Below are 24,971 nucleotides of genomic sequence, written 5' to 3'. Positions count from 1 at the left end.
GTCATTTGTAATTTTAACAAGTGCAGTTTCTGTGCTATGGTGAGGCCTGAAACCTGACTGAAATTCTTCATAGAGATAATTTTTTTTGCAAGTAGAAACACAATTGAGCAGACACAACTTATTCTAAAACATATTAACTAAGACATAAACAGAAGATTTGAAATGGGTCTGTAATTTGCCAGTTCATTAGAATCTAGTTCTTAATAAGAGGCTTAATAACCGCCAGCTTGAATGGTTTTGGGACGTGACCTAAAGATAACGATGAGTTAATAATATTGAGAACGGTTCTTCTGCTACAGGTACTCTTTCAGTAGTTTAGTGGGTACAAGATCTAATAAACACGTTGTTGGTTTAGATGCACAGATAAGTTTATTTAGATCTTCCTGTCCTATAGTTGTAAAGCACTGCAATTTTTCTTTGGGTGCGATGAATGAAGCTGAAATACTAGACGCAGTAGTTGCTTGACTCCAAAAAAGTTTATTAGGTCAGTATACGCAAGTCCTAACGCATCATTTGTATTATCAACGTGAATGTTAAAATCTCTGACAATTAGCACTTTATCAACATTGACCAATAGATCTGAGAGGAAATATGGCCCTGGCGGTCTATACACAGTAGCCAGAGCAAGAGATAGGAGAGATTTCTTTTGCATATCTAACAGTGTAACATTAAGCAGAAGTTTTCGAATGAGTTAAACCTCCTGTATCCTGTTTTCTGAGTAACATTGAGAATATCACTATATATTGTTGCCACACCGCCGCCACGACCGGTCTGATGGGGCTCATGTTTATAACAGTAGCTTGGTGGAGTAGACTCATTTAGACCAAAATATTAATTTGGTTTAAGCCAGGTTTCAGTCAGGCAGAGTACATCAAAATTATTATCTGTGATAATTTCATTTACAATAACTGCTTTGGGTGCGAGTGATCTAATGTTTAGGAGCCCAAGCTTTAAAAATAGTTTTTGTTCATTTATTTTGCGTTTTTCTGGTTTAATCACGATCAGATTTTTTCTAGATCCTGCATTAAATTTATATTTTGACCTTGCTATTTGGGGAACAGACACAGTCTGTATAGATTAGACAACGCAAGTAGGCTACTTCTATCTTTTAAGTGGGTAGAACAAAAGTCATCATAGTAGATATTTGAGAATTGGCTTTCTAGTCATATGGAGCGCAGCGTCCTGGAGATGTTGTCCGACAGGAGTTCCGCTCCGACTCATGGAAAAGCCTAGGACGCTCCCAGAAAAGATTCCAATTATTAACAAAGAGCAGTTTCTGTTCTTTACGCCATGACAATAACCATTCGTTTAAAGCAAAAAGTCTACTGAACCTTTCATGTCCTCGTCGATACGTGGGAAGCGGTCCTGACACGATGATTGTCGTCGCAGGCGATGTGCTGCGTACCGTCTCGATCAGGATCCTGAAGTCCCTCTTCAGTGTCCCATCTGCCGCAGCTTGGTGTGAATGTGCAAGACTTCCGATTCATTAACCGCTGTTGGTAAATAATTAAGAATAGAAGAAAGTGCAGGAAATGCTAAAACTATTTGTGCTTAATAAAAACACAAAAATGCATAAAAATATGATAACAAATACCAGTTTGGAACATCAAGCAGTGAAACGGACTATTTTTGTACAGCTAAAATAATTGGAAGTGGCTCACACCAGAAGCCATGCACATTCAGGGTAAAATGGCATTGGACACTTGGATATAAATGGAACAAATTGTAAAGCTAAATATGCAGTCCCACCATAGATATCAGTGACCGAGCAACCATGAAAAATCACAATTTCCCCATTAATTTTAAAGCTCTCTGATTGGTGGATCTCATATCGGGTCGTAATACACACAATGCCCCATTAATAGAATTTGTCTTTGCATTTTGTTCACAATATACAGGTTTATAATTGAAAATGAAAACTTCAGTTAACACCAGCATTCTCTGTCATTGTCAAGTAATACATGTAGGGACAACAGCAGCATTGAAGAGGAGAAGCAATAGAACTATAGCATAAACCCTGAAAAACTGCCGTTATGGAACCACCAGCAGAAATGTAAATCAGTTCCTCGGAGTCCCATCCAGCTAAAACCCAATCAAAGCCAATTTTTGGTTTACTGTGGAATGTGAATGTGCATTATAACAAGCCTTATAAAAAAATATGTTTTAAACTAAGAAGCACATTTGATTTTACAATGTTGTCAGATTTGATTGGATATGTGTTATTTGAACATAATCTTATTGACCAACAGTTTTTAAGCTTTCTGTTTTTAACCATTCATGTAAATTGGAAATCCACACAATTTTTAGCCTATCAGAGCCCTACAGAAATGCTCTGTGCATGCAGTCAGTTTGGGTTCAGGTCTGCTCAAGGATATCTATATAGAGACATCTATCCCTTAGTGTTTCAATTAATCTCTTTGGCAGTTGCTTAGTTAGCACATTGAAATATGCCGTTGAAGGATACTTATTTAGAAAAACACAAGCTTTAGAATGGGTGTCAGTGGAGAAAATGATTTTTGCCACCGTGTAGTTCCAAATACCAGCAGGGGCTAAAGAGAACATGTTCACCAGCCAAACTGACATAGCCTCTTTTCACATGTATTGTAGAATGCACTTTACTTGCATATTGCAGGATTGTTTTTAGATTTAAAATAGTTTGTGCTGAAACAGTTAATGTTGGTCTGAAATGATTTGAAATGAGTTCTTTCGTTGGATTCTTCAGAAGGATACCTAAATGCAGAGAGCCGTATACTACTTGCAGCCAGAAACGCAAGGTTTGTTAAACATTTATTCTTATCATTATCTCTTCTGCTGTTCAGGACTAACAGTATCTGGGTTGTCATTGATTCCTCATGATATGATCACTTTAAACTGTGAATGACCCAGAATATTCCTATAACACTGATCAGTCACCACTATGCTGTAGGCTACTTTTTACTTGCAAAATCTTTTAGTCCACTTCAGAAAACTTGGTCTAATCTAATCCCATTAGTTAGCTAGCAGTGAGCAATACATTTGTTACAGTGTTCATTAATCTTGTTACAGTAAAGTAATAAAAATACATTGTTAGTTTTAAAGTTAGCTCAGATCTAAATATTTGGCTATTAACAGATACAACTTTTGATTTACATTATAATTTTTAATAATATTAGTAGGCTAAATGTTGATATTAAGATTAAGAAATGCTTTAGCAGTATTTTAATTGTTAGTTCATATTAAGTAATGTATAGTTAACTAATGTTAACAAATGAAACCTTGTAGGCTACAACAAAAATATGGTCGGGTGTGCATTTTTTTACCACTTTATTTTTGTATAATACTAGGAAATACTGAACAGAGAGCTTTAATTTCCAATTTGAACAATATTAACATAAAATAAAATGTGTAATGATTTAGGTATAAGTGTTAATTATAATTGGTTAACGAACAGCTAAATATGCTAACGTAAACACAACAACAGGAAATTTAAAAAATATAATAATCCGTAAAAAAATCACGTAAGGCTACAATATAGCAAGTTGTAAAACTACAATGAATCTGTCGTATGCTTTGGGTTTGTGTTTACATCGATTATACAGCCCCTCAAGTGTCCGGAGGGAGGCGTCTCCAAGCATCTCCTCTCACTCTCTCTCGGAGGAGATGCCAGACATTGCCCTTAACACGCTCGCGGAATAACAGTCGCGCGGGGAACAAAGGCTCGGCTGCTGTGAAGTCAACAGTCGCGCGCTCCATCCTGAAGCCATGTGAGAGATCTGCTGCTGCAGAGGGACGCCAGAACACACTGACCGTCGGGTTGAGCGCCGCTCCCCGGGAAACAGAGAGCACACGTCCCCGCCAAGAGCCGTATTTGCAACCCGAGAGAATAACCGAATTAATGCCCATCAGTAGATAGTAGTAGCCCAGTTATATTGATCGCCTGTATCGTTTACGCCTCCGAGCGGGGGTTTGTTTTTTTCTGAGCGGACGCGAGAGAAACATTCGCTATCAAAAGGGAACGGTCTGACCACTGAGTAAGTATTCATTTCAGAACAATTGTTATTTTCCTGCGGGTTTAATTCGTTTCCTGACATCTCTGTATTGTTGTTATGCTGAAGGCTTGCATTGCGATGGCGCTTTAAATCGTCTGCATGTCTTGAATACATTGCAACAACCGCGAAATAACAGGATTGCAATGCAAAAATGCGAGATAAGATACATTTACCTTTTCGCAGCGAGTACAGATGGGTTTGTAAGATATGCAAAGGTCATCATATGTTTACATAAATTGAAGTATCTTCAGTGGCCCAATAACAAGCTGGTGCGCTTTGCAGCGCATCCCCGTGTTACGTGCTCGGGTGTGGGAGAACCACATCTAGCAATATACTGATGAAACTGGGTGGGATGATCCAATATGGCCGTGTAGACCTGGATTTAGCAGCATATGATGTAAAATGTTTTCGTATTCATTTGGATTTTGGCCATTTAACAGTTCGAATCTGACATAATTTCCCCGCGCGTTTAATCAAATATACGCTTCGCTTTCTGACAGGCAGAAGATGCGGGGTTTTTCTGTCAAATCTTCTCCACACCCTCCGCGTCCATGGTGCGTTCATTCCCCACAGATGGAAATGGTTTATTTTCGCCAAGGGCAAGATGGGAACCGTGAAGCGTTTTGTATTATACCCAGATAGCAATTACATTTGGCCCGGATCCGTTTTAAGCCCCTTGCCTCCGTTTCTATCTTAGAGACGTTTTCTGATTGTGAACCAGATCCGTGCCAGTTAGAGGTTTTAGCTTAAACATTCTACTGCCATCAGTTCAGTATTTATATCATTTTACAGATCTGGCCCAGATCACTTTTCCCATTGGTAACCGAAAGACATTAGCTGTGTCTGACACTGATTTGGTCCAGATCTGCAATATGAATCTGAGCCGATACTGTTTTCACATAGGCTACACTGGTGTGGCCCGAATCTGTGATACATATCTGAGCCGACTGCATTTAAAAAAGGGCTAAAAACTGCTCTGGCCCATATCTGCAAAACGGATTTGAGCCAACACTGTTTTGACAGAGGCTACCTGATGTGGACCACATCCAGAAAGCTCCACCCCCACCACCGAGCAAAAGAAGTTTGCCCAGCAACAACTTTGCCGCCTTTGAGTCTGCTGTCAGTTAAGGATCCATAACGGTGTCGTGTGGACAAAAGACAGGTAAGAATCTGCCTCAATGTATAATAAACAGGGGATGATTTTACCGTATGATGAATGTTAACCAAAAACTTTTTTGTAAAGTATTAGTTAAGAGGCCAGGAACTAGCTTTTAGCGAATATACCGTATACCAGTGAGGTAAGTTAGCTTCGGTAACGTAAATTAAACCTGGTTAAAGCATGGCGTTGAACAGACGAGTTTAATTTATTAAGTCAATATCATGCATATGTTGAGCTTATTTTGAGTGGTTGACTTGAATATTTTGTTTAGAAGGATTTGGTTGTGAACTTTGTTAGCAAGGCAGTCGAACAGGCATAACGTAGTTATTAGCAAGCTGTTAAAAAAAAGCTGTAAAATGCCCATTTCTCCGCTTTTACTAGCTGGTGGCATTTTAATGTTTGCACTTGTTGCATTTACAGTTAAAGCAAAAACACAGATGAAAGTCCATTTGAATGTCAGCAATGTTTTATCGGCTAGGGTGTCGTGCCAAGGCACTTAGCTGCTATTCCCGCCAGGATTTGCATCCCCTGGCCGCGGGAGCACGCAGAGAAGCGGAGTTTAACGTTAACTGCTGCACTACGAATTCACCTCTTAAATGGAACAAATAGCGACGTGGAAGGGTTTTCCATAGTAATAAGAGACTCATTTATCTACATATATATGTTTATTTGTCTGTTACATTAAGGCGACGTGTGAATTGTTTAATGCGTCGTTTAATATTGTGGATTGATCGACATGTGTTTTCCAAATTTCCATATTGCCATGCACCTTAGCTACATAGGCCGACTGATACAGGAGTTTTCCTGCATTTTTTCGCGGCCGCCAAAGCAAAAATGTTTGTCCCGCCAAAGCCTTATTTCGGGACTCGGTGATCGGTGAATGACTGCTGGGCGAATACGAGCAGAGAGAGAGAGAGAGAGACCCGGCCGCGCGTGCGCGCGCACTCACCGTTTTCAAACAACACGAGCGCTGTCTTGCTCTCTCTCCCTCACGCATAATAATCGAAATCAATTGACACACGATAGTAAAAGGTTAGGCCTTAACAGAGAATATTGATTTTTGTTTTTATAAAATAGCCATACCACTGTGCAATAACTCATAATGCGTGTCTTTATGTACATGACATTTAGTCAGTTAAAACACTGTTTCAAGTCTCACGAGCCTTAACACATACCACAGTAACAGCTTGGTTCATTTCGAGTCGAACATGACGAAAGTAATAATTGCGGTTCAATCAAGCGTCAGGATAATTTCAGTAACAGAAAAAAGTTCAGTAACAGCTCGTACTGATTCAAAAGTGTGTTAGAATCTCTAAAAGAACCGGCTCATAAGAGTCATTTAGGACTCGGACTACACTGGTTGAGAATAATAAACTGTATTTTATTAAATATGTTAATTTATCATCAATCCGAAATGTGTGCCATTAAGGCCAGCAACAACACACCCCATATTTGCATATTACAATTAATTTTCAAAGAAAATTGTAATACAAAAAAAAAATACTTTTCATGGGTACTTTCATTGTGTAAAGTTTCATTTTGATAGGAGTAAAGGAAAAAAAAATAGCCCCATTGGGGTGTATTGTTGCCTGGCCTTATTGGCACATATTTCGGATTGATAAATAGATGATAAATGAACATATTTCCTCAACTAGGATTTCTTAGGACTTTTAGTATGTTGTTCTGGGCACCTCATATAAATGATCTATGCAGAAAAAAAAATATTTTACAATTAGTCTGTCGTAAAATGCTATTAATATTGCTTCAGAATAAATTGTTTACTTTTATGGGGATATTTTGTGTGGAATAGTATCTGCTGATATGAAAAGTTCACTGTATATCGTAGTAATAAATATAATTTATGACAGCCATGAAATATTGTTTACTTTTTACATTAAACAAATTAAATATTACAGATATGCATGTTATATAACGTATATTTCCATAAAAGTCTTAAGTTTCACTTGTTCATATCTGCAGATACCCTGGTTATAGAAGTAGGCCGAATTAGAAGGATGGGCCTATCTTCATTTTGAGCAAATGCAATATACGTCTGCCTGTTTTGTCATCATGTAGGCCTAGCACTGATCCAAATTTCTCATTCAACCTAATCATTAATGCTGTTTTCCAGGTGCAGTGCGCAAATGTGCACTGACAGCAACTGCAACAGAAGCTGAAATATGGAGGCATGCTATAAGGTGGTTTGCCCTTTCAGCGGACAGGAGGGCGCCAGGAGAGACTGGACGTCAGCAGCAGGAGCAGCAACAGCAACAGCTGCCACAGCACCCACCTAGTGATTTTGTTTAAGTGCATGTTTTTTTTTTTTTTTTTTTTGACGTTGTGTTAATAGCCTGTGTTTTTTTTATCCATTAATTCTTTGTTTGTTGTTGACTGTGTTCTGTGTTAATTGTTGACTTTGTTCATGACTTTTTTGTTTGTTTTTTATAATTAAATCTATGAATTTGTGGTCATTAATTCTGTGTTTGTTAACTTTGTTCACGTTGTTTTAGTATGCGTTTTAATCATTAAAACTATTTATTTCAGCTATAGCCTATAGGCCTACGCATTGCTCCAACTGAAACTAGCCTTCATCAAGTCAAGTCAAGCTTTTTATTATAGCCAAGGCCTTGTAGTGAAAATGTTTTTCTGCACTGCAAAAAATGCTTTTCTTACTTAGTATTTTTGTCTTGTTTCCAGTCCAAATATATAAAAATTCTTAAATCAAGAAGCATTTACTAGAGAAGTAAAATGACATAAGAAATTCTGTTTTGTTTTAAGATAAAAAGAAAGTAACTTTTGCTTAAAACAAGCAAAATTATCTGCGAGTGGGGTAAGCAAAATAATCTCGTTTTCCATTTGAAATAAGATTTTTTTTGTTTTCCATTCTTATTCAGATTTTTTTGCTTACCCCATTGGCAGATAATTGTGCTTGTTTTAAGCAAAAATTACTTTCTTTTTATCTTAAAACAAAACAGAATTTCTTATGTCATTTTACTTCTCTAGTAAATGCTTCTTGGTTTAAGAATTTTTAGATATTTGGACTGGAAACAAAAATACTAAGTAAGAAAAGCATTTTTTGAAGTGTGGACATTCCACAGACTGAAAAATGTAGGCCTATGCCTAGGTAGCATAGTTTACTATGATACCCTAACTGACAAAAATGCCGAAAATAAGGCAAAAGGACGATCCAGTGGTGATTTAAGCGGAATCGTAACACATCCGGCACAGCTCCGGTAGGCGGAATCGTTTCACGCACCCGTTACGCATCTGTAACGGGATGATCAGGCGGTGCTGGATCGGCGCTGGAACATATCCGCAACAACCCCTAAAAACAGACCAGAAACGGCTTCGGCCCGATGTGCGTTTGGACTCAGGAACGAGTCCGTGAGGCGGATGCGGGCCAGACCCGGCTCTATCGTTTTGCGGTTGCGGCTCTGTTCCGTTACAGCGTCCAGTGGCTATCTGGGTACACATTACGTAAAATAGTTTTTTGTAATAGCTGTGAAATGTATCGTTTTATGTGGAAATAACAAGAGGCGCGTGATGTTGATGTCAACCCTGGTTCATATCCAGTGCCAAAGCTTTGTCAGTCAAGTTTACGCTCCCATAAACATTTGAGGCACTAGGTCATTGGACCCACCAAAGCAGGTTCCTAAAGAAAAAAAAATCAATGAGGTGCTTCTGGAATTAGGGTCGGTGCTCTAGAAGTTATAGTGCATTATTTTACGAATTGTGAAAATGTTATAGCCTATAGGGTATGCCGATAGTATATAAAGAAGAGCCACAGAAACTCTGTGGAAGGATTTCTTAATTTTAATTTAGCTCTAGAATTAGAAGCTCTTGGGTATTTTTATGGGTGTTTATAATAGTTTAATTTATAATTAAAACAAGGCCTGTGGTTAATAATACTTAAAGACATTTTGTTTAAGCAGCATGAGAGGTAATGATAAAGGACCCCTTGAAACGTACACTTAATACATATAAAAAAATATTAAGTTGGCATAAAATGAAAATCCATCCTCTTTGTTTTCTATTTAATTATTACAGATCTAGTTGTGAACAATATATTAATGCATGTTTCATTTCAAATTTATTTATTTTTGGCCTTCCGGTGCAAATAACACTTATTTCTGGTGACCTATGCAGAACGTCTCCAATCATTTTGGCTGCTTCAACTCCACCCTTGCAAGCTCGCCTTCATCTGCCTCCACTTTTGAATACAATCTCAAAATCCAACCAAGAACCAATTCAACCCAAGTCCAGCCCTAATCCATTATACTTGGATGTATGTCACAATATTGAAGAAACGTTTTGTAGCTTCTTGCATTCCATTGCACAGATGTTCATTAAACAATGTTATATTCATTAACATTGTTTTAAGTGCCACGCTTCCCCATAAGGCACACTGTCATCAATGACATAACACAATGCTACTGCTATGCAACAACCATAATCTACAGTGGGGATCGAAAGTTTGGGAACCCCTTGCAGAATCTGTGAAAATGTGGATAATTTTACCAAAATAAGAGAGATCATTATACATAATGCATGTTATTTTTTATTTAGTACTGTCCTGAGTAAGATATTTTCCATAAAAGATGTTTACATATAGTCCACAAGACAAAAAAATAGCTGAAATTATTAAAATAACCACATTCAAAAGTTTGGGGTTACCTGGATGATCTACGACTGTTTTTTTGTTTTGTGATGGTTGTTCATGAGTCCCTTGTTTGTTCTGAACAGTTCAACTGAGCACTGTTCTTCAGAAAAATCCTCCAGGTCCTGCAGAATCTTCAGTTTTCCAGCATCTTTTAACCCTTTCCAGCAGTAACTGTATGATTTTGAGATCCACCTTTTCACGCTGAGGATGATTGAGGGACTCAAACACAACAATTAAAAAAGGTTCAAACATTCACTGATGTTCCTGAAGGAAACACGATGCATTAAGAGCCGGGGGTGAAAACTTTTTGAATTTGAAGATCAAGGTAAATTGTACTTCATTTGTCTTCCAGGAAACATGCAAGTAGTCGCGTCAGAAGGGCAGTACTAAATGGAAAAATATGATATTTCAACAAAATAAGAAAAATTTGGACATCTTCATCCTGTTCAAAAGTTTTCACCCCCCGGCTCTTAATGCATCGTGTTTCCTTCAGGAGCATCAGTGAATGTTTGAACCTTTTTTAATTGTTGTGTTTGAGTCCCTCAATCATCCTCAGTGTGAAAAGGTGGATCTCAAAATCATACAGTTACTGCTGGAAAGGGTTAAAATATGCAAAAGATGCTGGAAAACTGAAGATTCTGCAGGACCTGGAGGATTTTTCTGAAGAACAGTGCTCAGTTTAACTGTTCAGAACAAACAAGGGACTCATGAACAACCATCACAAAACAAAAAAACAGTCGTAGATCATCCAGGTAACCACACACAGTATTAAGAACCAAGGGTTCCCAAACTTTTGAATGTGGTTATTTTAATAATTTCAGCTATTGTTTTGTCTTGTGGACTATATGTAAACATCTTTTATGGAAAATATCTTACTCAGGACAGTACTAAATAAAAAATAACATGCATTTTGTATGATCTCTCTTATTTTGGTAAAATTATCCACATTTTCACAGATTCTGCAAGGGGTTCCCAAACTTTCGCATGCCACTGTATGCTGTGCAGTGATATGATAAACAGGTGTTTTGCATCATAGCTGTCACTATATATTTGGAATACTACAGGCTGTATTGCATGTAGTCTTTAATAACTGTGAAACTGTAAAGCTGCTGTATTTTTGCATGAATATGCTAATAGCTACTGAAAAGTGCTTACAAATATATTAGACCACAATTATTAGTTGTAAATGTTTCAATCAACAAGCTTCCAATAAGGACCCAAATAATATGCCATTTTTCCAACACAGCAACCCTTATCTGCCAGGGTCCCCAGCCCACATTCCTTGCTGAGAAGCATTTATAATGTTACGGAAAATCTCAAATCAGATTTTTTCAAATTATTAATAAATATAAGAATTCCAAAAACGAATATACAATATACTGTATACTCTGTGTCATGAGTGCATTCATATATTTTACACCATTGCTTAAGGTATTACGCAAGCAGTTATGTGGTCACAAGAGTTCTGTCCCTTCATGGGTGTTGCCATCCAGCAGCAAGGACTCCTGACAGCTCCTGTGATTTGACACGATTAAAATTGAACAGCTCTGGACTGTCACTGATGTTTTAACCTTTCACCTATATCTCTTCCGTTCTCTATCAGAACTCTGTAGCAGATAATAGCCCATAACAGACTCTCCTCATTTACTCAAGCCCTTCCTGCTCATTCCAGTCCTTATGAAAATATCTCAATGACTGCTACAAAAGATGAGTGCACACATAATGACTCGTTTATTTTTTTCACAAATGGCCAATTTAGAGGAGACTTTTCATCACAGCTAATGTCCATTTAAATATTTTGGAAAGTGGTTATGGACTGCGTTTTCTTAGGGTGGAAAATCCACTTGAATTTTATGAATTGTAAGACACTCTAAAATTGTATCTCTGAAAAGAAGGTTCCAGCAAGAGATTGAAGTGTTATACCAGCTATAAAAAGGTGACCTACATTCTATATGTTTGAAATGTATATGCATGCCATGCACTCATGGTCTAACAATATTTGGAGGTTAGTATCCTCCCTTCCTTTTCTTCTCCCCATGGTTGGTTGAGACCTGGCTCATTGCATGTCTCAGAAAAAAGGGAGTGCATGAAACTATTGGTACAGTCCTTTACCAGTCAAGCTGGACCTTCTCAAAATCCCAATGTTGAAGTTTCTCAAGTCTCCCTCCCACATTCCTTGCAATCAAACAGCACTTAGTATGTAACTCTGTTCATGTTCCTGAGTTACTTTGGGTGGCCTTTTTTAGCTCTTGCAGAGTAAGTTTTGATTTCTTGAACATGCATATTTTGTAAGTGTCAAAAGTCCCCTAATTTATTTCTTACCCACCACCTGAAAGCTTCTAAGATTATCTGGATTGTTTTCTTAAAGTGCTGTACAGTTACAAATTAGCTGATTGAACAGCTGCAGTTTGCAGTAACAAGAATCCCTTCAGATGGCATGATTTGCTTAATGTAGCGGGTCTTAAAATTTAGTTATATATGCTACAAGCCATTCAAATATACCAGGAAAGGACTCTCAGGAGAGGTTTACATCACTACGAAGATGGGCCTGCTTTGTTGTAACTGTCATTGTAATTTGTAATTGGAATCCAATGCATATAAATAGGACCAGGCATTTTTGTCACCCCCAAGTTTATTCCATATACACAAAAAGAAGCCTTTGGTTGATGTTGTGGCATATTTTTTCATGCATTTGATTTTCTCTATAGAAATCTAGCCATGATTATCTATTGGCTGCTCTTTGTCACTTTTAGCATTTCAAACACTTTTGTTGGCCAGAGAGTGAACCAGTGAAAAGGTCACAGCATGGCTTCAGTGTGTTGCCCAGCAGTGGACTAGAGAGGGGAAACAAGCTGTAAGATAAGTGCACCAACACTGGAGACTTCACAGATTGGATAAAGCTGGCCAGTGTTGTGTTTTTCCTGGACTCCCAAGTGCTTTTCCAATGCTGTCAATGAGATGTGGCGAAAGGAAATGGCTGCATGGTGTTGAAACTTTTCAAAGAGTTTCTCCTCATTCCTCCATTCCTAAACCACTGATGCAGTGTTGTACTTATTTGCATAGAGTTTTAGAACTAGTGAAATTTATTGCAGATTAGTTGAATAAACCCAACAACTGGTAAGATTACATGCATGCTATTGAAAGGAAGAGGATTATTATTATTATTCATATTAGACCAAAATTATTATAACACTAGTGCTTTCACCAGCTAAAAATGGTTTTTAAATCAATTATTTCTATCTTTTGCTGTAGTGTGTCAGTAGGAAATATCAGTTTACTTTTCCAAACATTCATTTTGTCATTAATTGCAATAATCAGTGAGATTTTTGTTTACACAAGGAGTTCTGACAACAGCCAGTGCTTCACACAGAGATCTATCTCACTATCATCCAGTCTGTCTGGAATGACATGAAGAAACAAAACAAACTGAGACAGACTAAATCCAGAAGAACTGTGCAAAAATCATTGAATTTCATTGGCCAACCAGCGTGGTAACCCTGTTAGACCTTGAGCAAATGGTAATGCATGTTTTGTCAACTGTTATCACTGAATCATTTGCTTATCGCTTTTGTTACCGTCCATGTTGCTCCACTTTTCATGAGTGGGCTTGCTTTATGAATCATCATCGGCGTGATCTCAAGTGCTGCATTTGTGACTATCTACACTAGTGGTTTAAAATGCAGGTGTTAATGCAACATTGAGTGTTTTTACACCAAGGAGAGGGTCTGGGGTGAGTTTGAGTTCAACAGTCATTCCATCGGTCAACAGTTAATACTTGGGTCTGAATGTACAGAAGCAAATCACTTAAGCTATTGCTTAGATTTCATCTCGCATGATCAGTTCCATTGTGAGTGATTCTTTAGGTCTGAAATCAGAGAGAGATAACATATCGACAAACACTCCCCGTGAGGGAGGTAACATGTGACTGGCTGTGCTCGGGTGGGCCATTGAGATCACCAATCAGCTGGATGACTCTCGCCTGCAGCCATTTTCAGGAGAGAAGCTAATTTCTGTGGACCAGCACAGAAGCCTGCAGTTAAACAGGCTTTGACAAAAGACGTCATTGTACCAGGTTCAACACAGCTTTCCACTGCCCATGTTCCCATTCCATGGTTGACCTCTTTTTTTATCCATGTGTCCCTTTTCCTTTGATATTTTTTTGTAAGTTTCCTCAATCCATGCATTGTATGTTTTGCCTCCTTCTCACAGGATGCTCATCAATGTAGCCAACAAGCATGTAATCACAAATGCTTGGATTGCTTGTATTAATATTAACCCTGTCTTGACTGCAAAGAGGAGTTTTGGAGCCAGCAACCTTGGTGTTCCCTTGGATTGGGCTTTATGTTGGAGCTCTGGAATCAATTTAGGTTGGAATGCAAAGGACTGTTAACAGTCTTGAAATTTGCATGCCATTCATAACTTCTCCCTTCACTGCTGTTGGACTGGTGTTTTCCGCTGCTGTGAAAAAGATTTGCGATATATATCGGTGCATATCTGGAGTTTGATTTCTGAGAAGAGGGAAAAGAGCTGCCCACTTCTTTTATCGATTCTCATCGACCTGTTTTCCCTCAAAGGAGAGAAGTGCAAAACACTCTTGACAGGCTTGGCTCATATTTTATAGGAGCAAAGCAAGTGGAGACATAAAACAGGGTCATCTATAATGCATTGTGGAAGTGTACAAGATGTTTGTTCAGATTTGCAGGTAAAAGAATGTACAAGGTCTTTAAGAGGTTAAGAGGAAATGATGTGTGTGTCTAAAGATCAGGCAGGGATCTGGCCATGCATTATGAAGCAAAAATGCTATACTGAATGCTATGCTTTAAGGTAAATGAAAAGTGAAGATTATTACTCCATTACTCCTGTTGGGTGAACTGTTAAATCAATTTTTTTTTTTTTTTTTTTTTTTGCGCAGGATGTCGGAAGCTTTGTCACAGCAAGATAGACTTCGGGCCATTGCTGTAAGTAAATAATTACACTAATTCTAATTTATTTATATTACGGTTGCCACAACTAATCAAAAGTAATTGATAATAAAAATAATGAATAAATCCACATTTTTAAAAAGAAATTAATGCTTTTAATCAGCAATGCTGCATTTAGTAAAGACATTTTTAATGTTAAAAGATTTTGGTTTCAAATAAGTGCTAGTCTTTTGAAACACCTATTCATTAAAGATGAATGAAATTTTACCATCACATGAATAAATTAAGTTTTAAAATATATTAAAATTGAAAACTGTTATTTTAACTTGTAATCATATTTCACAATATTACTGTTTTATTAACTTTTTCATCAAATAAATGCATAAGCGACTTCTTTCAAAAACATAAAAATATCTCACCAATCCCAAACATTTAAACAGTATTGTATACCGAAAATAAAACTTTTATTTATATATGAGTAATATGGACCAGTTCTCACTATTAACTAGTTGCTTATTAGCATGCCAATTACTAACATATTGGCTGTTTATTAGTACTTATAAAGCACATAGGTCAGCCACTAACGACTATTTTTATTTAATAAATCTATTTCCCACTAAAAATCTACAATTTTACTTAAGAATATTTTATTAAACCAAATGAAATCAAAGTTCAGTATTATAGTGTGAGAATGACAACGTATACACGTGTTCTAGTCTAATAATAATACAATTAGAATCATAAAACACTTTTTAAAGGAGTATTTACCAGAAATATTATTTACCATAATTTATTTAGGTGAAAAATGTAAATGTACAGTATTTCTGAAAAAAAAAAACTTTTTTTAAAATATAAAATCAATTAATTGGAGATGCTTTTGATTATTAAAATTGAATGGAATCATTAAAATGTAATCCAGAAAATAATGGAAAACAGAATTTGGTAAAGATAAAACTGTAAAACTCAATTAATTAGACAGGCTTTTTGATTAATAAAATTTAATTTAACCATTAAAACAGAGTATAGAAAAATGAAAATGGAAGAAAAAAATGAATTTGGAAATAAAACGGATTTAATAGGGCCCTATAATTATAATACATTTTTAGTGGTAATAAAAATAGATGTAAATGAACAATAGCTTTTAAAATGACTTAAAATACATATATAATAGCAATGATGCAATAATAATTAGTTCAAATAAAGTATCAAATGCAAGAAATCATATGGTTTTATTGAACAAAACTGTTAAAATACATAATGTATTATAAACAATAGAGCTAATGGGAAGTTGTGGCCTAATGGTTAGAGAGTCGGACTTGTAATCCGAAGGTTGCGGGTTCGAGTCTCGGGCCGGCAGGGATTGTAGGTGGGGGGAGTGAATGTCCAGCGCTCTCTCCACCCTCAATACCACGACTGAGGTGCCCTTGAGCAAGGCACCGAACGCCCAACTGCTCCCCGGGCGCTGCAGCATAAATGGCTGCCCACTGCTCCGGGTGTGTGTTCACGGTGTGTGTGTGTTCACTGCTGTGTGTGTGCACGTTGGATGGGTTAAATGCATAGCACGAATTCCGAGTATGGGTCACCATACTTGGCAGTATGTCACTTCACTTACTTAATGTAGATTACGCATTACAACAAAGGCCTGCAGGGGGCGCCAACGGCCTGATGGTTGTTTTTACACATTACTGTGTGATCTAATAATTGTTTAATATTGATCAAGCACCATTTAATTAAAATATCCACTTAATCTTTCATATTTGGCCATTTCTTTAGGACAGAAATGCTATAGCCACTGTAATTAAATGAATATATGGACATCAAAACGTGTAAACTCAGAGTGAGGATCTGTATTTTGAACACTCGATGGAAATATAAGCATCTGTTATTTATCATACTTGCAGGTTGTGATTCAGTGGAGCCGCTGGTCCAAATAAACTGGGTACTGAACCATCTTTCAGGAGCAAGCGTTTTGTGTATCCCACGCTGAACTCCCTGAGGTTAGGGAAGCAGTTGTCAGTAAAATGACGTGTTTGCAGGCGGGTTAAGTTGTTCGTGGCCGGCCAACATAGAACATAGGTGGGAAATATGCAAATGTGTTACCTCGTGACGTGTAACCGTCACGGAAAAGGGATTTGAATTACTAACGACTTGTTTAGGCTGTATAGAATCGATTCTTTATTTTGGGAGGCAATAACTTTATTTATCGTGCACTTTCGGATTTACAACTTTGCAGATTGTTTACTTTCACATACAGCTACATTACACACTGCATGAAAGGCAATATTGGAAATGGCATAATAGGGGCACTTTAAAAATCGACTAGTCGACTAAAATCAACGAATCGCGACAGCCCTAAAAACACACATTCTGCATGACCATATTCTACATCCTACATTGGACCTTAAAATAAAGTCTGACCGAGTAATGGAATACATAATCAACAAATCAAGTATAAAAGTAATCTTAAAATAAATAAATAAGCTCTAGTATATATGATTAGCACTTTCAGAACATTTGACAACTAAATTCCTCATTACGCAACACAATCACACCGGATCAACATGAGGACAGATGTCAGCATACAGATCAGATGCACAGAAGGCCAAAGTGATGTTAGTCTCGTGAGACATCATGCTCCTACAGTATGTCAATGACTATCTATACCGGCTAATATATGTCCAGCCATCAGCACTAAAGCACTTCTGTGTGTTTTATTATTGATGGGGCTTAGCATTGTTTCTGTGAACAGCCAGACTAATGTTGCCTTTAACTGCCATTTATCCATCTTATGAGAAGTGGAGACTTCCAGGATGTGCATGGTCAAGAGTTTTATTGGGAGTTGTGCATTTCCGTTTAATGAAACTCTGGCTAATTTGTTCACACAGGAGCAGAATATGGCTGTCAGTCTGGTACAAGTGCCAAATACGGCTTTTTAGTCACTGTCTTTTATCAGAATCAGTTTTGTGTCCTGGGCATCACTCAAATGCTGCATTATGCATTGTTAAAAATATATATATTTGTTGGTTAATTAAGATTTGACAGATTAACTAGTGCCTTGACTGGACATGTTTATTAAACAATGTTTCAATTGAGACTTTTTGGTGTTATGTAATTCAGCATCTTTGATATTTACTTCAGTCACTTGTCACTATGGTTACAGGTGTTGCTGTGGAAATAGAAAAGGCGCTTTAATTATTATTTCATACAGATATTATTCAATCCTCTCCTGTAAGCTGCTGTATGAGCAGAACAAGTCACACCTGTTATTAAATATATTCAAAATTATTAATAAATAAATGTTGTCGAATGTATACAAATTTGCATTATTATTGTTGTAGTTTACTAAAACTAAAACCATACAAAAAGATGTTGTTTCTTTTGTTAAAATAAACGTAAAATAAAATAAAATTAATTATAAAAAACATATTTTATTTCAGCTAGTTGCTGAGTGAATATTTTCATTATGTACTAAAACAACAAAAAACCCTAACCCTAACAAAAAAAATATTAATAAATATTACTACAAGTAATAGTATATTTTGACAGTCAACACTGTCAAAATCAGATTGTGTATAGTGTCTCTTCTTACCATTTCTTTAACTAAATCCTTTTTGTTAACTGAGGTTTGCACAGAGGTTATTTGATTTTGTGAATTGAAGTTCAGCATATTTCATCTGAGTTTAATATTTTGTCTGTCTTTCAGGAGAAGAGAAAGAGGGAGGCTGAGATTGAGAACAAAAGAAGACACCTTGAAGATGACCGCAGACAACTCCAGCATCTCAAGGTACCAAAACATAACAACTAATAGGATTCGTTTTAAAAAGCTGAGCAGGTGTTTGCTGTGGTTTTTAGCCAGAGGTTAAGAGTCAGAGCACTGTGGCGTGTCTTCCTTATGTAATTTACTGTCTGTCTGATCCCACACTTCAGATTTCTATTTAAAGCCCCAGTGTTGAAATTCATAATGTGAGAATGATTTTTCAGGATTTTGAAGTCGCTGAAAGGAGAGGGGGAAGTTTTAACAGCAGTTTCCTGTTTGAGGGGACAAGGGAAGAAATCTGTATCCTCCCTTTAAGTTAGCCTTCTTATGATAAGTCAGGCCGTCTCACATATTTTCATTTTTAGAAAGCTCATTTACATTTTATGGGAATCATGAGATCCTTTTCAATTTTACTACAATTTTTACTTTATTTAAATTTAACCACATTCTTCATGCAAGGTACACACGTTTTTTAAATGGGTTTCCAAAGCAAAAAATGTGCCCTCTCTCCCCTTCTGTTTGCACTTTTAAGAGAAAACAACCCAAATTTTAGTTGTCTCTGCAATTAGGCCTGAATAGAAGAAAATGTTTTAACAAAAAATAATAATAAACAGAAGCTTTAAAGTTTCTATATGTAACTGTTCTGACTTTTCTTAACAGATCAGAACCTCACTTTTCATTTAATCATAGTCATAAATATTTTAAACGTGTGCAATAATAAATTATGTAATTTCATTATTAGACAGCAGCCAAACAATCAGGTGTTATATAAACAGTTAATTAGTGAACTGTAGATATGGTGTCATTTTTATGATCTCTGAATGCCTGCATACATTATTACCACAATTATTTTCATAATTCAAGCCAAAATATGAAAACTGCTAAATTTATGCAAATCCTAAAGATCCCAAGTCTGCTGCAGAGGATCCGTGGTCAAAAATAACTTGCCTGCATGCCTATCCTCATCTCCCAAGTGTCCGGCAAGGCCATTGTTTCCCTTTTGTTATCTGTCACAATGTGATATTTTTGGTTTGTTAGTTTGTTAGTGCATAAGGGATTTGCTCAATAGGGAACAATGGAGCAGGCCTTAGTTTCCTACCAAGCGAGACTCAGATCCTTTGTCCTCCCTCTGTGCTGGGATTGTATTGCGTGTGCATGTGGATGGGTGTGAACATGTGGTGATGTCAGCATATCTGTCACCATGCCAGAATTTGCGGTCACAAAGCCAAAGCAAAGGGAGGGGAGAGAAAGAGAGCAGGAGAAGGTCATTTTAGACTGTTTTGAATTTGGACAGTTAAGTCACAAGATATTATACAAAATGAAGTAACTTGTTGCTAATTCTATGTGAAGGATTACGTCTGATACTGACCCAGTTTCTTAAGAATAGGGAGTAGGTAAGACATTTTAAGAAGGCAAAATGTAAGATTGAGGCAAAATGTGTTGTTTTTCCATTTGGTCATTTTCAGACTGCACACAAAAATGTCAGTAATTGCCTCAGTCTTTTTTAATTCATGTGACTGTGCTTTTTCCATGAAGGACTCTTTTTGACATTCTGCGAATCGATTTTTTTTTTCTTATGATGAGATTTTTTTGTCCATTCAGTAATATATTTGAGTTCATTCATCTTTAAAAAAAACTAATCGCACACACACTTTTTTAGCAACTAGGGAAGAAGTGTCTTAAGCATGGGTGGTTATAAAATTATTAACAGTGGACTTGCTATAAGAGAAGACATCCTCAGACCTCAGATTTACAATGCAGATGAGGTCTCTTGTTTGTCCATTGACCTTCATCTTCGTACTTTTGTTATTTTGTGGTTTTCACCTCACCTTTCCTCTCCTCCTATCATCCCACTCTTAGTTTTTTCTTTCTTTTCATGTTCTTCTCTAGAGGCCTGTCTGAATGAATCTTTCAGATGTCAGCATTGCCGAGCTCAGACATCACTGTCTGTAAGGTAGAAACTGTAAGAAGGAAAGGAAAAAAAGGCATCAACCCTGAAAGCAACTGTATAAAATTCTAGAAGTTTGTGACTTAATCTATTTATTCATTAATTTAATTCTCAAATAATGTCATCACCTACATCTCAGCTTCCTTTTTGTGCAAGTTTTTAGCTCTTTATGAAACAACAGGTGTTATCAAGAGCTCTGTGATGTTTCTCTTCTGTTTTGTCTTATCATGGGTCTTCAGTTCACTTTTTGATGTTCAGCAGATGTTAGTGTTTATCTGCTGCAGGTTAAACAGTCTCTTCTGTCTCTGCTGCACTAGAATAAAAAACAGCACTGGTGGTAGCAGCAGCAGTTTGTAATGAAAAATTAGTTTGTCATTAAAAAAGCTTATGCCATTAATCACTAGTGCCCGGTTTGCATTTGTCTCATAATGTGACAACTGAATGACACAGGATATTCAGTGAAAAATTTTTTTGGTTTTTATTATGTGACAGGTCTCTATAGATATATGTGCCAGGATGCCTTGCATTGCTAATTGCAGTGCTTTGCCATCTCTAGTGCCACCTATGCGTGTACTCGAAATATCTTCCATTCCTGTGCCAGACACAGATGTCAGAATTCTCTTCAGACAGCAGTGCTTCATTCTGGTCCTGCCAGTCTATCCCTGCTCTGGCCTTGTTTGAGCAGGCGCCTGTCAAAATGTTTCACTATCCAGAAATGTGCATAGTGTGCATTAGCAGCCATGGAGAATGCCCTAAAGTGAAAAACTAATGGACAGCTAATGGTCATGTGCTACACTAACTTTAATGGTGCAGATTTGTTAACGTCAGCACAATGAATCAGACTGACATTAACTAATTTTTCAAGTGTTCATTTTGTCAATATCATGCAATTAGGGACCATGATATAGGGACCATATATATATATATATGTACACACACACTTACTCAGCAAGAATGCATTACACTGGCCAAAAGTTTATAATGTAAATGCTGTCCTTTTGAACTTTCTATTCATCAATAAAATACTGAAAAAAGTGTATCACGGTTTCTACAAAAATCAGCACCATATTAGATTTCTGAAGGATCATGTGACACTGAATCTGAAAATTCAGCTTTGCAATCACGGGAATAAATTACTATTTAAATATATTTAACTACAAAGACATTATTTTAAATTGTAATATTTCATAATATTACTGTATAGTATTTACAAGATGATTATGCTGTTGAAGTGACGTTAACTCCTCTAAAATGAAATCTCTTAAGCCATTGGTTTGTTTTGACAGTCAAAGGCATTGAGAGAGCGATGGCTGTTGGACGGAGCGCCATCCAGTGGAGAGGACGAGGCACAGAAACAACTACAAGAGGATGAAGCCAAGACCAAACTACTGGAGCAGACCATCCTCAGGTTAAGACCAGTCATTTAGTCATTTGATACCTTCCTTAGTCCCAGACAATGTATTGTAGTACATTGCTGATGTTCACTTATCTTTTCCATTAACAGACTAGAACAGGAGATTGATGAGCTTGAGAGTGGAGTGCCTTTGAATAAAGGAGAAAATGTAAGCTATTAGATTTGCTCAATGTGATTTTTAAGTTAGTTTACTGAAGGTTTTAATTCCGATAATAATGATATTAATAATGACTTTCTGTCATATGTCTTCTCTACTAGGCACCTGATGGTCCAGTGAAGGGTGAGTGTGGAAATATGTTGTATATTTTGAGTTCTCCATCATCTCTGTATAAATGTAACAGAAAGGACTGACTTGTTATCAGTTTGTTTGCAGTAATGGCCACTGTGTAATTTCACTGTTGTCATGTGAAAGAGCCAACAGGTCTAACAGAGTTCAATGAATGTTCATATTATAATCTTATTAATAAATACCGAAAAGCAGCTTCATTTAAAATCATTAACTCACTATTCCATTTGGCTTAAACAGTAGTGCAAGTTAAAGAGTCTCTTTCTCTGTCCCCAGCAGTTGAGAATGGCATACAGCAGCCCAGCCCTAACGCAGATCAAAATAGCAAGAAACAGATCACGGGCATTGAGGCCAAACTACAGTGCACCAACCCTGATGTAGCCATTGAGAATGCCAGCGCAGAGCATCCCGTCACCATGGTGTTCATGGGCTACAAGAATGTAGAGGATGAGGCTGAGACCAAGAAGGCACTGGGCATAGAGGAGACAGTGAAAGCTGAATTTGTGGTCATTGAGGACGGCGAGAGCAAAGCTGGAAACGAAGGGGCCAAAGAGGACCAGGCCCCACCTAACGGCAGCACCTCCAGTCCCGACAAAGCTCAGGATGAAACCAAGAAGGAGGAATTGAAAGAAGAAGGCAATTCGAAAGAAAAGCAGCCGTGCAAGTGCTGCACAGTCATGTGAGTGTTTAGACTCTGATGGAAAGCGGACCCCCTGACCATAACACAACAATGAATAAGTATACCCCGTATACTTATAATTAACTTTTGTTGTCTAGTATGTATTTCTTTTTTATTTCTATTAATATTTTTCTATATTTCTGTCTTGACATTTATATATCTATATATACATATATTTTCATTATGTAATCTTATGAAGTCCAGTATTTTGCTTGTTGAAGAACAGAAAAATGAGGACCACAACAGACTCCACTTTAGACAACAACATGGTTAAAAGAACATTTTTGTGGCCCTCATCCTTATTTTGTTTTAAGACAAATCAGATGAACGTCTCCATATATGAACTAGCTATTTATCTCCCGTATACATTTGTGTTTCTAAGATATTACTTTATAACTGAGAAGAAATGACTATATTGATATGACAATGTTATGCTTTTAATATATATTTTGAGCCTTTTATTTTGTTTAATTTTTTTCTTTTTGCCAGATCATTTCAGACCACTGTGAACACTGGTACATGGAGTGTTGTCTTTGTCCACAATCATACATTCTGCATTACACCTCATAGTAGGCCAATATGTTTGTAAATATGATGCAATTATTTATGACTGTTCATGCTATGATAGAATACATGTAATCATGTTTTATTAAAATAGGCTGCTGTAATTACCCCAGATCCCAATTATAATCACAGCAGATATCTGTTTTAACAGTACATCACTTTTTACAAGATAATTTTAAAACCATTTTAAACCCTTTTAAATCTCTTTTTTACATGAATGATAACAGATATAATTGTAATCAATATTAATTTTTGCTAAATTTAGTAACATTGCAATGCCTCATATTAAATGTAGCCCATATTATTAAAAAGCATTCTTACAGTAAGCAAAATATGTCTTTATATAATTTGAAAAAAAAAATGAATTGTGTGAAATTGAGGGTTTTTGGTGTTAACTGGGTTGCTGTAAGTTGGTATGCCTTCAATTAAGCAAGAGTTCAACATCCATGTTTCAATGTTCAGGAAGTTCATTCACAATGAAGAATCATTCATTAGTGTTAATTCAAGGTAAATAGTCTGGGGTCTAAAACATGTTTCACATTCTGAGACCACAGTTTTGTAAATGTAGTTTTGCCGTCTTTCTGATATTTCAATTTAATGAATTATTTCATTTTGTGTAAGACAGTATGTGTTGTGGCTATCAAATAATGTCATGAGTTATTGGTGCTTTATTGGTATGGCCAATGCCTGTTATGGCCCAAGTGTTTAAATCAGGAACAATAACAATAAACAAAAAATGTTTGTTTACAGTTATGTATTGGTATGTCTTTGGTAATTATATTTTCACTCACCTGCAGTCAACAAAGTCTGTCACGGTTACAAATGTCTGTCATTTGGAAAATGAATTGTTTTGATCTCCCTAGGGACAAAATGTTAGCACACTGCATGTTTGATGATGATTATTGTGGATCCAGAGAAAGAGATTCGGTGAACTCATTTAGTTCAAGTATTTACTCAGCAATTACTGTTATTGTTTCGGGTGTAATAACTTCAAAATCAATATCAAATTTAATTCATGATTGCAGAGTATCCTACCAAAAAAAACACATTTTAAAGGGACCCATGTGAGCCTCAAAAAACTTTTCGAGTGTGTAAAGGTTGCCATCTGCAGGCTGAAATCTAATTTGGTTACCTTGTGAAGCAGCAGTTTGTAGGCTAAAGTGATGCTACTCTCTACTACTGTCATGTTATATTTAGAACTGGTGTCAGGGGGGAACAACCGGAACATTGTCCTGTGATGAGTGGGGCCCATTGTGGTCCTCTATGCCGGTATAGCCTACTCACTGGGCCTGAAGACGGGGAGGCCCACCCATTAAACCTTTTCCCAGGCACATAAATTCCAGCAACAATGCCGATTATATTAGCATTCCACAAAGATAAATTACTCAAAGAATTTGAACTAAGTACATAGGCAGTAACAATTTGGGGAATTTAGTTAAATTAGGCTATTCATCTCAATGACAAAATGGCATAAGTTAAAGTGACAGTTCACCCAAAAATGAAAATTCTGTCATCATTTACTCATTCTGTGTTGCTCCAATTCAAGTGCCGTAC

At 36.8% G+C, this 24,971-nt stretch overlaps 1 protein-coding gene across 4 annotated transcripts; it reads left to right on the top strand.

The window, feature by feature from the left end:
• The first annotated feature begins 3,644 nt into the window (after positions 1–3,644).
• Positions 3,645–24,169, top strand: LOC306881287 (paralemmin-1-like). Of its 4 annotated transcripts, XM_079435300.1 has the most exons (8): positions 3,645–4,010; positions 14,760–14,805; positions 18,473–18,553; positions 21,761–21,882; positions 21,979–22,036; positions 22,147–22,168; positions 22,454–22,853; positions 23,343–24,169. In XM_079435300.1, exons 2-8 carry the CDS (start codon positions 14,761–14,763, stop codon positions 23,440–23,442), a joined length of 828 nt encoding a protein of 275 aa, XP_079291426.1. In that variant the 5' UTR covers positions 3,645–4,010; position 14,760; the 3' UTR covers positions 23,443–24,169. The 4 variants fall into 4 exon arrangements, with proteins under 4 accessions (XP_079291426.1, XP_079291427.1, XP_079291428.1 ...); XM_079435301.1 differs by lacking the exon at positions 23,343–24,169 and having other exon boundaries at positions 22,451–23,312; XM_079435302.1 differs by lacking the exon at positions 23,343–24,169 and having other exon boundaries at positions 22,454–22,974.
• The last annotated feature ends 802 nt before the right edge of the window (positions 24,170–24,971 follow it).

This window comes from Barbus barbus (genome assembly GCF_936440315.1).
Source record: "Barbus barbus genome assembly, chromosome: 15".
Classification (NCBI taxonomy): Eukaryota; Metazoa; Chordata; class Actinopteri; order Cypriniformes; family Cyprinidae; genus Barbus; species Barbus barbus.
Note: the sequence above shows the minus strand (reverse complement) of the source record. Positions and strands in the feature narration are given on the sequence as shown.

Coding starts and splice junctions, on each gene's coding strand:
- LOC306881287 (XM_079435300.1), top strand. CDS start 14,761: ATGTCGGAAGCTTTGTCACAGCAAGATAGACTTCGGGCCATTGCT. Junction 22,037..22,146: donor CTTTGAATAAAGGAGAAAAT/GTAAGCTATTAG, acceptor CTTCTCTACTAG/GCACCTGATGGTCCAGTGAA. Junction 22,854..23,342: donor TGCAAGTGCTGCACAGTCAT/GTGAGTGTTTAG, acceptor TCTTTTTGCCAG/ATCATTTCAGACCACTGTGA.